The following is a 16,148-nucleotide window of genomic DNA, read 5'->3' on the forward strand; positions in this document are numbered from 1 at the left end:
ACAAACATTTATTGTGGAACTGGGATTCCTGGGAGTGCATTCTGATGAAGATCATCAAAGGTAAGTGAATATTTATAATGCTATTTCTGACTTTGTTGACTCCACAACATGGCGGGTATCTGTATGGCTTGTTTTTGTGTCTGAGCGCCGTACTCAGATTATTGCATGGTGAGCTTTTTTCGTAAAGCTTTTTTGAAATCTGACACAGCGGTTGCATTTAGGAGAAGTATATCTTTAAATCTGTGAATAACACTTGTATCTTTTATTAATGTTTATTATGATTATTTCTGTGATTTGATGTGGCTCTGTGCAAATTCACGGGATGTTTTGGAGGCAAAGCCAAATGTAAACTGAGGTTTTTGGATATAAATATGAACTTGATCAAACAAAACATACATGTATTGTGTAACATGTTGTCCCGGGAGTGTCATCTGATAAAGAATATCAAAGGTTAGTGATTCATTTTATCAATATTTCTTCTTTTTGTGACTCCTCTCTTTGCTTGGAAAATAGCTGCATGCTTTCTGTGACTAGTTGCTGACCTAACATAATGATATGTTCTGCTTTCGCCGAAAAGCTTTTTTGAAATCGGACACTGTGGTTGGATTAATGAGAATTTTATCTTTAAAATGGTGCCTAATACTTGTATGTTTGAGAAAATGTAATTATGAGATTCCTGTTGAGTGAATTTGGCACCATGCAATTTCATTGAAAGTTGGCGAGGGGAACACCAGTCCTAGACAGGTTAAGGGCCTTTTGCTAAACTCCAAGCGGGCTGTCATGTGCCTTTTACTGAGGCGTGACTTCCGTCTGGCCACTCTACCATGAAGGCCTGATTGGTGGAGTGCTGCAGAGATGGTTGTCTTGGAAGGTTCTCCCATCTCCACAGAGGAACTCTGGAGCTCTGTCAGAGTGACCATCGGGTTCTTGGTCACCACAATGACCAAGACCCTTCTCCCCCGATTGCTCAGTTTTGTTGTGCGGCAAGATCTAGGAAGAGTCTTGGTGGTTCCAAACTTCTTCCATTTAAGAATGATGGAGGCCACTGTGTTCTTGGGGACCTTCAATGCTGCAGAAATGTTTTGGTACCCTTCCCCAGATCTGTGCCTTGACACAATCCTGTCTCGGAGCTCTACGGACAATTTTTTTCGATGGCTTGGTTTTTGCTCTGACGTGCACTGTCAAGTGTGGGACCTTATATAGACAGGTGTATGCCTTTCCAAATCATGTCCAATCAATTAAAAGATACCACAGGTGGACTCCAATCAAGTTGTAGAAACATCTCAAGGATGATCAATGGAAACAGGATGCACCTGAGCTCAATTTCGAGTCTCATAGCAAAGGGTCTGAATATTTATGTGAATACGGTATTTCTGTTTTTTTATTTGTAATAAATGTGCCAAGATTTCTAAAAACCTGTTTTCACTTTGTCATTATGGGGTATTGTGTGTAGATTGATGAGGGGAAAAAAATATTTAATTGGTTTTAGAATAAGGCTGTAACGTCACCATGTGGAAAAGGTAAAGGGGTTTGAATTCTTTCTGAATGCACTGTACAGTGTAACTGGTAATATTCTTTACATGGCCCTGCAGTGCACCACTCGAGGAAACTCCAAGAATTACATGAGGTAGGAGACTGATTTTCTTAATCTTAAAGAACTCAGACCATGAGAAACAAGATTCTCTGGTTTGATGAAACCAAGATTGAACTCTTTGGCCTGAACGCCAAGCGTCACGTCTGGAGGAAACCTCACACCATCCTTACGGTGAAGAATGGTGGTGGCAGCATCATGTTATGGGGATGTTTTTCAGCAGCAGGGACTGGGTGATTAGTCAGGATCTAGGGAAAGATGAATGGAGCGAAGTACAGAAAGATTCTTGATGAAAACCTGCTCCAGAGCGTTCAGGACCTGAGACTAGGGTGAATGTTCACCTTCCAACAAGACAACGACCCTAAGCACAAAGCCAAGACAACACATGAGTTGCTTCAGGACAAGTCTCTGAATGAGCCCGGACTTGAGCCCGATCGAAGATCTCTGGAGAGACCTGAAAATAGCTGTTCAGCGACGCTCCCCATCCAACCTGACAGAGCTTGAGAGGATCTGCAGAGAAGAATGGGAGAAACTCCCCAAATACAGGTGAGCCAAGCTTGTAGCGTCATACCCAAGAAGACTCAAAGCTGTAATCGCTGCCAAAGATGCTTCAACAAAGTACGGAGTAAAGAGTCTGAATACTTATGTAAATGGTTTATTTCAGTTTATTTAATTTTTTATACATTTAAAAAATGTCTAATAACCTGTTTTTGCTTTGTCATTATGGGGTATTGTGTGCATATTGATGAAGAAAAAAATGATTTAATCAATTTTAGAATAAGGCTGAAACGTAACAAAATGTGGAAAAGTAAAGTGGTTTGAATACTTCCCGAATGTACTGTATATCTGCCTCGGCTCTGGTGCAGGGCAGTGACCCACCTGCCTTCCATAGAGTGGTCCTCTGCTCGTTGCTAGAGTTGAAGGCCTTGGCGAAGCGGTGGGACTCCAACAGGCAGTCCAGCAGCTTAAACAGCTGTTCTGAGGTCAGGTAGCGGTACATTCCTTGGTCCTGAGTCTCGACACGGACATCTGCCGCGTCCAGAGCATCTCTCTGGAGAGGACAAACACATACACAAGCTTCAGAGAACTTTCCCAGAGCATTCACACAACCAAACACAAACAGAGCCTTTACATATCACTGCTATGTATGACAAATACTTCCCTCCTTCCCTGACATTTACTAGAAGAACATACATTATAGACATTTCACATTTTCAAGGATCAGGACAGTTCATTCAGCCAAACTATTGAACACAAATTTTTGCAAGAAATGTGTCCTTCCACCAAGTCCTGAACCAGTGATACCTCTCATCCTCCACGTAGGGGTGGGAGTGAGATGTTACCTGCGCAGCAGCCAGGTTCTCAGCGTCCTCCTTCCTGCTGGTTGCAGGGAAGAAGACCATGTTGTCTATGGTCTGGATCAGCTCCAACTGCACTACACACTTAATGAGCAAGCCTGAGAATAACCTCTGCTCCTGGATCTCTGTGGAACGAACACACACACACACACACACACACACACACACACACACACACACACAGTGAGCATAGGGTTGAAAAACACTCCAGTGGTACAAGGTGTAAAAGAGACACTAACTTGTTGGAGTCCGGGTTCTGGGGCTGTCCTCACACATGCCTGCGCTGTACTGACTCTGCCGCCGGGTCTCCATGGCAATCCTCTCCGCACTGTTGATGGAATGCTGGTCCTCGGAACGGGACTGGATGTCCACTGACTTCTGGGAAATTGAATCCTGAGGGCACATGGGAAGAAGTTATTTTGTCTGGATTGTACTGGGTCATGTTGTTGTACAGTTTAATCTGGCATAAGAGATAGACCAGCTACAGACTTAATGAAACCTACAGCTCAGTCAGGGTTTGAAACATACCAGCTGTTTGTCTGATACATCCTGTGGTGTCATGGGATCCCCCTCTGCTCCTGCTAGTCTCCATGTCAACAGTCTGAGAGAGGGCAGAGAGGAACAATATGGGACAGGACAGTGTTACTCTACTTATACAGTGTCATACTACAGTACCATACACACAAGGACAGTCAGGTATCCCACTCTACCAAGTAAACAACGGCAAATGCCAGTAAAAGATCAGGTCCATTTAATACCTCGCCTCCATTCCTAGAGGACTTCATTTGACTGTCTCAGTGTGCTCCATGTTTACATTACTAAGTTCAGCAATAACAATCATCACAGATAATATTCCCAGCTGAATCTCAGCGATATGAATAACGTCTGCATAAGTAGCTTACGCGTGTGGGATGGTGGTCTTGAAGATGTCCAACATGCAGTTACAGGTCTTGTCCCAGGTCTCCGGAGTAAACTTCTCTCCATTCAGGATGACCACGTTCTCTAGACAGTTAGTGCCTGACCGAGCCAACTGCTCATTATCTAGGGTGAGAGAGAGAGGAGAGAAGAAGTGAGGGAAAGAGAAAGACAATAAAAAAAATGTTTACCTTTATTTAACTAGGCAAGTCAGTTAAGAACAAATTCTTATTTTCAATGACGGCCCTTGTTCAGGGGCAGAACGACAGATTTGTACCTTGTCAGCTCGGGGATTCGAACTTGCAACCTTGCGGTTACTAGTCCAACGCTCTAACCACTAGGCTACCCTGCCGCCCCAATAATGTGGAGAGCAGGAGAAGAGAGAGAAGAGTGGAATGTGGATTGAAAAGAAGAGGAAATATGCATAAGAAAGAGGGGATGAGAGTGATTGAGGACGGTGTACTCAGTAGAAGTGTAGGACTGAAGGTGTTTGTAGCGCCGCCGTCTGTCCTCACCTTGCTGAACACACCAGTACAGTTGGGACAGGATGTCATCCAGCAGGACGTCACTGAGAGTCTCAAAGTACTGCGTGAACACGTCAGAGATGGCGTAAAGTGCGTGGTTACAGGTCGTCGTCATCCACTCTGCTTTCTGGAAGACAAAAACAACACAGAAGGGTTACCAGGATTACACCAGTTCAAGTCATTGTAGCAGCCAAGAGGACAATCGTCCAGTTGGTACTGGATACTAGTTGTGGAACCAATGATGTACTGTAACTATGGAAATAGGTGTTGGTTACACTGGAGATAAAGCTGGGTCTTTGGTGAATGGGTATTTGGGATGTGGAGACTTGCCTCAGTTTGCTGCTCAGGCAGCTTCATGTTGTCAAAGATCCTGAAGACGATCCTGAACAGATCCTGCCACCAGTGCTTCTCAAAGGTGTGTCCATAGGTCTTCATCACCTCAAACATCACCGTCAGACCCCTGACACACACACACACTTCTTATAATACACCCTTACCATCAGTTGACTTCAGCCTCTAGAATATTCCCATCTATGATGACACAGGACTAAAACTCTTCTCACCTGGTCCTGACGTCCAGTTTGCACCTGTTGATGATGCAGGACAGCTCAAAGAGGATGGGGAACCACCCTCTCACCCACACCCGGTCCTCTGGGACTACATTCATGTCATCGCTGGTGTAGTCTTTGAATGCCTGCCAGAGAGAAAACAGCATAGTTTACACCATTTCCTGAGAGTTAATACACACACACACGGACACGCACACGCAGGCACACACACAAACACACACGCACATGTGGACACACACTAACTCTATAAAGGTCTCTAAGCCGTATTTACTGTTCACTGTAGGCTTTTCCTGAATTTGCCCCACCGCCCACTCAACGGAGGTTCCCGTGCACACACGCACACACACACAGAACTAATCCTCTCCTCTCCTCTTGTCCACCCCCACACAAACAAACAGAAATCAGGCAGTGTGGCTGGAGAGTGTCTGCATAGAGAAGAGACCTTGGAGAAAAGCACTGGCAGTAAGCACCAGTGAGGTTTTCTAACATGGGACATTTTCATTATATATAAATAAATAATTTGGGAGATGCTGTTATCCAGAGAGACTCACATTGTTTATCTGATGATTAACAAGAAAACGATGAAAGCTTTAGGTGGGTCACAGTACAAAATGTTTTGGGGACCACAAACAACTATGGGCAATACCATTTGATGTTCAGAAATGACTGATATGGGTTCAGCTCTTATCGATGAGACCTGATAATAAACTCAGTAACTGACCTGGGGCCTGTCAGAGACGTATTTGGCGCAGTGGCGGATGAGACGGATGGCCTCCATGCTGGTGTCGGGGAAGGAGGCGTTGCAGGCGAACTCAGACAGACACTTGACTGCATCCTGGAAGGAGTCTATGGTGGCTGGGAAGTGCTTCTCAAATACATTCACTAAGAGAAGAAGAGAAGAAGAAGAAGAGAAAAGAAGAGAAGGAGATAAGGAGAGAAGAAGAAGAGAAGAAGCAGAGGAGAGAAAAAGAGAAGAGGTGGATAAGGAGAGAAGAAGTGAAGAAGAAGAGAAGGAGATAAGGAGAGAAGAAGAAGAGAAGAAGCAAAGGAGAGAAAAAGAGAAGAGGTGGATAAGGAGAGAAGAAGTGAAGAAGAAGAGGAGATAAGGAGAGAAGAAGAAGAGAAGGAGAGAATAGAAGAGTAGAAGAAGAAGAGAAGAAGCAGAGGAGAGAAAAAGAGAAGAGGTGGATAAGGAGAGAAGAAGCGAAGAAGAAGAGGAGATAAGGAGAGAAGAAGAAGAGAAGGAGAGAATAGAAGAGAAGAAGAAGAAGAGAAGAAGCAGAGGAGAGAAAAAGAGAAGAGGTGGATAAGGAAAGAAGAAGCGAAGAAGAGAAGGAGATAAGGAGAGAAGAGAAGAAGATCAGTGAAAAAGGATGACAAGAGTTAACTTATCTGTTTAGCAGAATGATATTACATGGCCCTGTCATCAAAAACACTAAAATAAACCTCAAATTGAGGATTACTGAAACAATCATATTGAAATCTAAGCAGTAAATATATACAGTGCCTTCGGAAAATATTCAGACCCCTTGACTTTTTCACATTTTGTTACGTTACAGATATATTCTAAAACTGATTAAAGTATTTTTTTCCTCAGCAATCTACACAATCTACAATTTACATGTATTAGAAATAAAAAACTGAAATACCTTATTTACGTAAGTATTCAGACCCTTTGCTATGAGAATCGAAATTGATCTCAGGTGCATCGTGTTTCCATTGATCATCCTTGAGATGTTTCTACAACTTGATTGGAGTCCACCTGTGGTAAATTCAATTGATTGGACATGATTTGGAAAGACACACACCTGTCTATATAAGGTCCCACAGTTGACAGTGCCTATCAGAGTAAAAACCAAGCCATGAGGTCAAAGGAATTGTCCGTAGAGCTCCAAGACATGATTGTGTTGAATGCACAGATCTGGGGAAGGGTACCTGTACCAAAACATTTCTGCAGCATTGAAGGTCCCCAAGAACACAGTGGCCTCCATCATTCTTAAATGGAAGAAGTTGGAACCACTAAGACTCTTCCTAGAGCTGGCCGCCCAGCCAAACTGAGCAATCTGGGTAGAAGGGCCAGAGTTCCTCTGTGGAGATGGGAGAACCTTCCAAGACAATCATCTCTGCAGCACTCCACCAATTAGGCCTTTATGGTAGAGTGGCCAGACGGAAGCCACTCCTCAGTAAAAAGCATATGACAGCTCGCTTGGAGTTTGCCAAAAGGCACCTAAAGAGTCTCAGATCATGAGAAACAAGATTCTCTGGTCTGACGAAACCAAGATTGAACTCTTTGGCATGAATGCCAAGCGTCACATCTGGAGGAAACCTGGCACCATCCCTACGGTGAAGAATGGTGGTGGCAGCATCATGCTGAGGGGATGTTTTTCAGCGGCAAGGGCTGGGAGATTAGTTAGGATCGAGGCAACGATGAACGGAGCAAAGTACAGAGATATCCTTGATTAAAACCTGCTCCAGAATGCTCAGGACCTCAGACTTCAGCAAAGGTTCACTTTCCAACGGGACAACGACCCTAAGTACACAGCCAAGACAGCACAGAAGTGGCTTCAGGACAAGTCTCTGAATGTCCTTGAGTGGCCCAGCCAGAGCCCGGACTTGAACCCGATCGAACATTTCTGGAGAGACCTGAAAATAGCTGTGCAGCAACGCTCCCAATCCAACCTGACAGAGCTTGAGAGGATCTGCAGAGAAGAATGGGGGAAACTCTCCAAATACAGGTGTGCCAAGGTTGTAGCGTCATACCCAAGAAGACTCAAGGCTGTAATCGCTGCCAAAGGTGCTTCAACAAAGTACTGAGTAAAGGGTCTGAATACTTATGTAAATGTAATATTTAAGTTTTTTTATTTGTAATAAAATAGAAAAATTCAACAACAAACAAACGTTTTGCTTTGTCATTATGGGGTATTGCTGTAACGTAACAAAATGTGGAAAAAGTCAAGAGGTCTGAATACTTTTCGAATTCACTGTATATTAAACATAGGTATAAAAATAACATCTTAAAAGATAGACAATATTAGAGATCAGATAATGAAGATCAGTTCTTAGCCCGAAAGATGGTTGTCTCTGAGGCGTGTGTCTCAGTAACTCACTGCTGATGTGGCCTGTCGTCTGGAAGGCTAGCTCTACGATGCTCTCATCCTGGTCTGAGGCAGCCAGGTGGAACACTGAGAAGATGTTCTTCCAGCCCGACCGAATGTTCCCCGCCTGTGAGTTGACCATCTGGGCTATACAGCGCACCACCATGTCCCTGATCGTTGGAGATCTGGAGGAGCAGGAGGAGGACATATGGGTTATTCACCTACTGTATGTGAAAGTTGCTTATTGGACTATGATGAGGATGATCAACAAGGCAGTAGAAGTGAAAGTACAAGTACCCCTGCTACAGCCTTTATTTAGGCAGTCTGATTATTCCCTTTCAGATGTTTTGACTTGATGGGTTCCAACGGTGACTGTTGTCATAGCAAATAATTTTTTCTGTGCTTTGATTAAGGAGAAAGGACCAGCCTCTGCACAAAAGTACTCTCACAAACACAGTACACACACACAGGCTGAGTCTAATGAACATACAGCACCGTGGGGCGTCCATGGCTTTACGTGGCTCCCTGCCATTTCCTCTGAGCTGTAACAGTGGGTGGATTTGGGCCTGGTAGTTCTCCTTCACATCAATGAAAACAGCTTTCAACTGTGAGATACGGAGCCCTCCAATTTTAAGCAACTGTATCTGTGTCACTGCAGAATCTGAGAAAAGATTCACAGCTTCTACTCAGTTGTTGTGGAGTCAGTTGCCAGAGTGCTTTCCTGGTGCTCAAGCTAAAACCAAGGAGAAATATTCTATAAAATCCCTATCTTGCTCTCTGGGTTAGTTCTGAGTGTGCCAGTTTTCTCCTCCTCAGAGAGCTTGGGTGACTGTGGGAGTTTGACACAGTGCAGTGACTCAGTACAAGGAGACTGGCTGGCTGCAGCGCTAAGAGAGACAGGCACTGGAATGTGAACCACAGAGGCACAACACAGACGTTGTAAGGCCAGACTACTATAGCCAAGTGCCTACGCAACTAGGGAGTGTGTACATATACCAGCAGACACATGCCTAAGCAAGCAAGCACAACCGCAAGCTCATTCAACGCAAGTAGGGCTGCACACACAAACAAACAGTCACACGATACGATCAGGAATAACCTTCACAGCAACATTCTCTTTACCTGTTCTTTTTCATGATGTGCTCGAAAGGCCTCAGAAAGTCCTTCTGGAACCTGAAGTTCGCCAGCTCTCCCTTCTCTAGAAACTTCATGGACAGCTGCCGGAGAGAATCCACGGCAAAGATAGCTACATCCTCATTGGGGTTACATCCAACCTGAACAGGGAGTCAGACACAGTATTTTAACATCTCTACCACACTCTCTAACATTTAACATCCCCTGTGACATTTATAATCTCTGTTCATTTGTAATATTTAGCCAATCTCTACCTCTGTAGCATTTTAACACTTACACACCCCCCCCCCCCGCAGCACTCGGGAAGACTAAGGCAAAATAAAGCCCGTAGATATGATTCTTATGCCCCGTGCTGTCGAAAATGTGATATTCCTGTTTTATATATCTTTTCACACTGAGGTTGGAATAATACTGTGAAATTGTGAAAATTATGACAATGTCTTTTTAGTGTAAGAGCTGTTTGAAAAGACAGCCTGAAATGTCAGCCAGTTTTGGTGGGATGGAGTTTTGGCCTGCCTGGTGACATCACCAGTCAAGTTCTAAACCTCTCAGCCAATAACAGCTCGTTTTCAGGTTTCCCCTCCCTCATCAGACCACTCCCAGACAGTCCTAGCAACATTTTGGGTTGATAAGTTGCTGTTTGCTAAGAAGCTTTTTTTTTTTTTTTTTACCATTTTAATTGAAAACAATCACAGTAAGGTACTTAATTATCACCCAGAAATTATTTAATATTGAGATTAAAATGGCTGCAATTGACCTTTAAGCCAGGTGTAGTAACACTACCCTGAGGGTAGTGTTACAAAGACTAATTAACACCTAGGTAATCAGGTGTATGGACTCTCTAGCCAACAACAACATTAATCAATCAATTAATGCAACAACAAAAAAATAATTAAAACAGAGGTCCCTGACAACCAGAGTTTCCACAACTCCTGTTAAAGTGAAATAAATCCAAAGATGTCCACCTTGTTGAAGTGGTCTCCAATGACCTCCCAGATCCTGGACCACTGCAGTCTGATTCGTCCCATGTTGTAGTAGGAGATCTCCACTATCTTCTGCAGGCTGAACATGCGGGGGTGTGTGGGCGAGGCCAGCTCATCCATAGACACAGCACACAACCAGCGCACAAAGTCCACTGAGAACACAGAGAAACCCGTGTTAGTCAACCATCGGGACAGTCATGGTACAATGCCAATACATCCACATCAGATAAGGACGTGATCAAATACTGTAATTGAATTCAGTTTGGATTTAGAACACTCACCAATTGCATTACCATCCAGTCTGGTAGAACCTGTGAATATTCTGCAAGAACAAGACCATGGTCACATCTACATGACATATACAGTACATTCATTCACATGATAGAACAAGGGCAGAGCTAAGACCCCAAACCAGTCCGAGGTAATAGAGCAGGATCTATAAGAGACTACTACAGTAACTACCTGTCCACAGCCACCACCACACTCTGGGAGCTGGTCTCTCCTATGGACTCCTGGATACTGAGGATCTGCTTCCGGTCTACTGTCCCACCTGCTGTGGACCACAGGACAGTCAGTCACATCTCCAGCATCAAGCATCATACCAAGCATCTCCAGAGTCAAACATGTTGTATAGTCAAGCACATCACCGGCTTGTTAACTACCGTTTATTTAACCAGTTTAGAACCAGAACATGTATTTAAGTGATAAGCGCTGACCCAGGCCCAGGTATTCATCGTTGCTCTGCTCCTTGGTGCTGGTGATGAAGCCCTCTTTCCCCCGAACCGTCCCTGAGATGTACCTGGCCTTCACCCCCGTCCCGATCAGCTGGGCCAGCTCCAACTGACTGATACACTTCATTATCTGTAGGACGGGGGAGGGATGTGGGGGCATACAGTCACCCATACATTCAATAAGGCTGCATTTACACACGCGTCAAAAGAGCTGATGTGATTGGTCAAAAGACTGATTGTGTAAAGCCAGCCTTAGTTAGTATTGTTTTTGCACATATCTATTCACTAGTCTTAATTAGTTGAGAGAGAAACATATTTTTATATCGAAAATAAAGAAAAATGGAGAAAAAATGAAGCAATATAGCTTACGACAGCAATACTGACAGCGATACTATAGTGGCTAATACTGATTACTAGACGTTGGCAGTATGTCCAGACCTCGTGCCAGGAGTTGCCCAGGTAGTTTCCGTCTGTGTGGGCGACGGTGATGAGAGTCTTGATGGTGTCGATGTTCTTCTGCTTCATCTCAGTGATGCCAGAGCTGGCTGTGAGCAGGGTGAACCGTGCCAGGGCCTGCACATACGCATCCCGCTCAAGCTGTGTGTGTGTGTGTGTGTGTGTGTGTGAGAGAGAGAGAGACCATATTCAGTACTGCAGTACTATCTCCATTAAGTTTCGGAGCATGCTATCTTTGGAAAACACACCATTTCACCTTTTGATTCATAGCCCCTCATCCCTTTCATTTAACTCATATTAATCCTTAGTGAACACATACAGTGTTAGCGTGCTAGATAAACTACCTGTATGGTGAAGATGCAGGCTATCCGGATGGCAAAGCGTATTCCCTCCAGACAGAGAAAAGCCACCTCAGTATCGTCACAGTCCTGGAGGCCCACACTGAAGGCTGCTAGGAACGGGGTCCAGGCCAGCTTGAACATGGGTCTGACGTGCTCCAGGTGTGTGGCGCTGGTGAAGGGAGCCTGGACGTGACTGACTGCCTCCATCAGGGCCTTGGCTGTCTTAGCCATCTGCTCCATCTCTACATTATACAGTAGCCGCCTCTGCTTCTCACTGGCCACACCTGGTCCAGAAACAGAAGTAAAGTCATAGCATGAACAAACCCACTCTGCTTCTCACTGGCCACACCTGATCCAGAAACAGAAGTAAAGTCATAGCATGAACAAACCCACTCTGCTTCTCACTGGCCACACCTGGTCCAGAAACAGAAGTAAAGTCATAGCATGAACAAACCCACTCTGCTTCTCACTGGCCACACCTGGTCCAGAAACAGAAGTAAAGTCATAGCATGAACAAACCCACTCTGCTTCTCACTGGCCACACGTGATCCAGGATCCGATACAAGGCTTCCTACATGTTGTGTTTTCAGACGAGTGCAGATTATAAAGTAGACGAGAGGAAGCCACCTGCAGAAACACGACAAATATACATCTCCAACTGAAGAGGAAACTTTCCCCACTGAACAACAGACACTATCTCCAACAGAAGAGGAAACGTTCCCCACTGAACAACAGACACTATCTCCAACTGAAGAGGAAACTTTCCCCACTGAACAACAGACACTATCTCAAACTTTTCCACTGATCAGTAACCAAATCTAATCAAACTACATCTCAATCCCATTTATATCTCTTTGATTGTGATGATAATTCTATGATCCCCACAAAGATATCAGATGAAATGACTTGTCAGTTAAATATAAAGCTGATCATTTGCAAAGATCCATTACGCCTCAAAATAGGCGTTTCATGTCTTAAACAAAGTCATCTCTGACACGCTCAATTTCAGTCTGTAATGACATTGTTGTGCTAGAAAACACAGAGGAACAGAGATACTCACTGTGCTTGTTGGATTTCAGAGTAATTTCCTTGGTCCCCTTCATAGCAATCTTCTTCCCTGCGATCTCGTCGTAGATGGCCGACAGATACTCCTCCGGTAGATCCTTGCTGTCGTTGATCCCTCTGTTCATCTTGATGTATTGCTCTTTAGTCATCTTGTTCTTAACCTTTGAAAAGTAAAAGATGAGATTTGTTACCCTGTCTGTCTGCCTGCCTACTCTGTCTGTCCACTGTTGTCTGTCTGAAATAGCTAGCATTGACATTCCCCATGTGCCACTGCTGAAGGTCTTCTGTTGAGGCTAAGTGCAGCTCAGGTGATTGTTTCTCTCAGTTCATCTTTCCAGAAACAGGCTGTTGTCTTACCTGCGGACTATGAAGGTCTGTTGTCAACATAATGATTGAGTAGGCAAGGACGTACGCAGTGTCTGCACTCGCAAACTCAGTTTGCCTGAAGAGAGAGATAGAGAGGAGTGGAGAGAGGAGATAAACATAACAGAGATTAAACAATAGTGTATGACTGGTTGTGCTAGACTAGTAGAATTAAACTAGTATTTCTACTCTGAATTGTTCATTTTAACCCGTTCTGTCTTTTCTTGATTTCTTGTTTAGTTTATTTGCCTATTTCTATTTTATTTGCGAGACACCTGCAACTCTATCCAACCAATAAACTTTGATTTGATTATGATTTAATAAAGATTCAAAATAGAGAGCAATCTGATTGTTGCCATTCAATGTACTTGACATCACAAATGAAGTCTTCTTCTAAGTCTAAGATTCCACAATGCCCAGGGCAGTCCACACCACTCCACACTCACCCCTGATTGCATTCCAGATATCTAGCAGCAAATTTCTCCATGAGCCTGTCGATCTTCTGAGCCTCTCCCGGGAGACGGAAGCCCTCGAGGAACGTTCTGAGAGCGTAGACAAAGTCTTTGCCCTGGAAGTCCATCTGGTCCACATAGGCATACATGACCTCTTTATTGAAGCGATCATTGTCCCCCAGGAACTCACCCACCTGAGTCTGAGAGGAAGGAAGAGAGAGAGGAAGACAGAGGGAGAGTGAGAGAGGGGGATGAAAAGAGAGGGACAGAAGGGGATAGAGATAGCCCGAGAGAGGCATTGATGTTGAATTCAATCAATAGATAATGATTTTTTCCTAATGCATGTGCTGCTCCTTGGAAGTCAATTAACACATATTGTCCTGACAATTAACTTCCGAGACACAGCACACGGAGAGGAAAGGTCTCTGTTTTCAGTAAACAGGAGTGTTGATGTGTTAAATACATGTTTCAGTCAGTCACTCCTCTGTGCTCTATTCTCCCCGCTCTGTCAGACTCTCTGGCTGTCTGTTTGAGGGCCTCTTGTTCCAAAGCAGATGTTATGAACGCTCTTTAATGCAGATTACCACCGCACCGAGCCCCCCTCGAGGCCAGCCAATCAACCGGGAGAGTGCTTCACTCGTTAAAATAAACATTGAAGTGCGCTCGGGATGCGGGAATTGTCTTGGAGTGGGAGGGTAATGTTGGCGGTTCAACATTAGGAGATAAGTGCCTTCATGTTTCTATGGGATGGATATGTTCTCCTTTGGGCCTGCAGCTGTGAGGAGGCCGGGTGAGAGAGCCAAATGTGTGAACCGAGAGTTTAATGAGCTAGAGTGGGTATTTGTGTATTTGCTATTCGGATCTCTATTAGCTGCTCCGATCAACCACTCTACTCTACAATCGACAGGTCAGCAGGTAAAAGGCTGACAGAGGGAAGAGCTGAATGAGGTAGATTGGGTATTTGTTTATTTGGACCTGCACAAGTTCAATGAAATGCAGTTCACTGAAGTAGATTGGGTAAACAGATTTAAGAGGGTTCTTTACCGAGTCCAGCCTCTCCTCCTGGTGTAGGAACTGAGCGAGGTCCTCCGGGGTGGTTCCCAGCATACCTTGCTCCTGGAGGTACTGGATGCCCCTCTTTGGTTTCTTGTTGAACCTGACCACAGAACAGAGAACAGAGTTATGTCTAGGGATACAAATTTTGTCAAATTGACATCAAAAGTTACATTTTCTTTCATTTTCGCTAACCCAAACCCGAACCCTTTTCATAACCTTTAGCTAATTCTCCTAACCTGCTACGTAAGGTCTCCTAAATATGTTTAGTAAGGTGGAGGAGGAAGTGTCCCTCCAGAGCCAGTATATATGTATATTTTGTCCTAATTACAGTAATGAATTAATTAGTAATTGGCTAATTAATCAATGGCATTAATTGATCAATTATGTGCCAGGGAGAAATGAAAACTAGCAGGACAACATCCCTCACTAAAATGACTGGCATTGTGCAACCCTGGGTGTGAATATATTCAGCTGTCTAAACAGTATAAAGTGAATATATTCAGCTGTCTATACAGTACAAGGTGAATATATTCAGCTGTCTATACAGTACATGGTGAATATTTTCAGGTATACAGTATAAGGTGAATATATTAAGGTATACAGTACAAGGTGAATATATTCAGGTATACAGTTACAAGGTGAATATGTTCAGCTGTCTATACAGGATAAGGTGAATATATTCAGCTGTCTATACAGTACAAGGTGAATATATTAAAGTATACCGTACAAGGCAAATATATTCAGCTGTGTAAACAGTACAAGGTGAATATAATCAGGTATTCATGATAAGGTGAATATATTCAGTTATACAGTATAAGGTGAATATATTCAGGTATACAGTACAAGGTGAATATTTTCAGGTATACAGTATAAGGTGAATATATACAGGTATACAGTACAAGGCGAATATATTCAGCTGTCTCTACAGTACAATTTGAATATATACAGGTATACAGTATAAGGTGAATATATTCAGGTATTCAGTACGAGGTGAATATATTCAGGTATACAGTACAAGGTGAATATATTCAGGTATACAGTACAAGGTGAATATATTCAGGTTACAGTACATGGTGAATATATTCAGGTATTCAGTACAATGTGAATATATTCAGGTATACAGTACAAGGTGAATATATTCAGATATACAGTACATGGTGAATATATTCAGGTATTCAGTACAAGGTGAATATATTCAGGTATTCAGTACAAGGTGAATATATTCAGGTTACAGTACATGGTGAATATATTCAGGTATTCAGTACAATGTGAATATATTCAGGTATACAGTACAAGGTGAATATATTCAGATATACAGTACATGGTGAATATATTCAGGTATTCAGTACAATGTGAATATATTCAGGTATTCAGTACAAGGTGAATATATTCAGGTTACAGTACATGGTGAATATATTCAGGTATTCAGTACAAGGTGAATATATTCAGGTATACAGTACATGGTGAATATATTCAGCTGTCTATACAGTGCAAGATGAATATACATTCAGGTAT

General features: G+C 43.4%; 1 protein-coding gene across 5 annotated transcripts in view; it reads right to left on the bottom strand.

The window, feature by feature from the left end:
• The window catches only part of LOC129859136 (brefeldin A-inhibited guanine nucleotide-exchange protein 1-like), a 97,093-nt gene that overhangs the window by 13,279 nt on the left and 67,666 nt on the right, over positions 1 to 16,148 (bottom strand). For 3 of the 5 annotated variants that reach the window (XM_055928528.1, XM_055928527.1, XM_055928525.1), the window contains 21 exons: positions 14,622 to 14,733; positions 13,572 to 13,777; positions 13,120 to 13,204; positions 12,758 to 12,923; positions 11,701 to 11,981; positions 11,339 to 11,497; positions 10,886 to 11,030; positions 10,632 to 10,722; positions 10,451 to 10,491; positions 10,152 to 10,321; positions 9,175 to 9,326; positions 8,065 to 8,237; positions 5,679 to 5,839; positions 4,952 to 5,082; positions 4,719 to 4,848; positions 4,380 to 4,515; positions 3,852 to 3,990; positions 3,478 to 3,550; positions 3,189 to 3,342; positions 2,935 to 3,074; positions 2,471 to 2,642 (listed from right to left, as the gene is read on the bottom strand). In XM_055928528.1, the coding sequence (XP_055784503.1) occupies positions 2,471 to 2,642; positions 2,935 to 3,074; positions 3,189 to 3,342; positions 3,478 to 3,550; positions 3,852 to 3,990; positions 4,380 to 4,515; positions 4,719 to 4,848; positions 4,952 to 5,082; positions 5,679 to 5,839; positions 8,065 to 8,237; positions 9,175 to 9,326; positions 10,152 to 10,321; positions 10,451 to 10,491; positions 10,632 to 10,722; positions 10,886 to 11,030; positions 11,339 to 11,497; positions 11,701 to 11,981; positions 12,758 to 12,923; positions 13,120 to 13,204; positions 13,572 to 13,777; positions 14,622 to 14,733 (3,017 nt within the window). The remainder of the gene's footprint in view (positions 1 to 2,470; positions 2,643 to 2,934; positions 3,075 to 3,188; positions 3,343 to 3,477; positions 3,551 to 3,851; positions 3,991 to 4,379; positions 4,516 to 4,718; positions 4,849 to 4,951; positions 5,083 to 5,678; positions 5,840 to 8,064; positions 8,238 to 9,174; positions 9,327 to 10,151; positions 10,322 to 10,450; positions 10,492 to 10,631; positions 10,723 to 10,885; positions 11,031 to 11,338; positions 11,498 to 11,700; positions 11,982 to 12,757; positions 12,924 to 13,119; positions 13,205 to 13,571; positions 13,778 to 14,621; positions 14,734 to 16,148) is intronic. The other 2 variants (XM_055928529.1, XM_055928526.1) reach the window with 1 other exon arrangement.

Source organism: Salvelinus fontinalis, chromosome 7, assembly GCF_029448725.1.
Source record: "Salvelinus fontinalis isolate EN_2023a chromosome 7, ASM2944872v1, whole genome shotgun sequence".
Lineage (NCBI taxonomy): Eukaryota > Metazoa > Chordata > Actinopteri > Salmoniformes > Salmonidae > Salvelinus > Salvelinus fontinalis.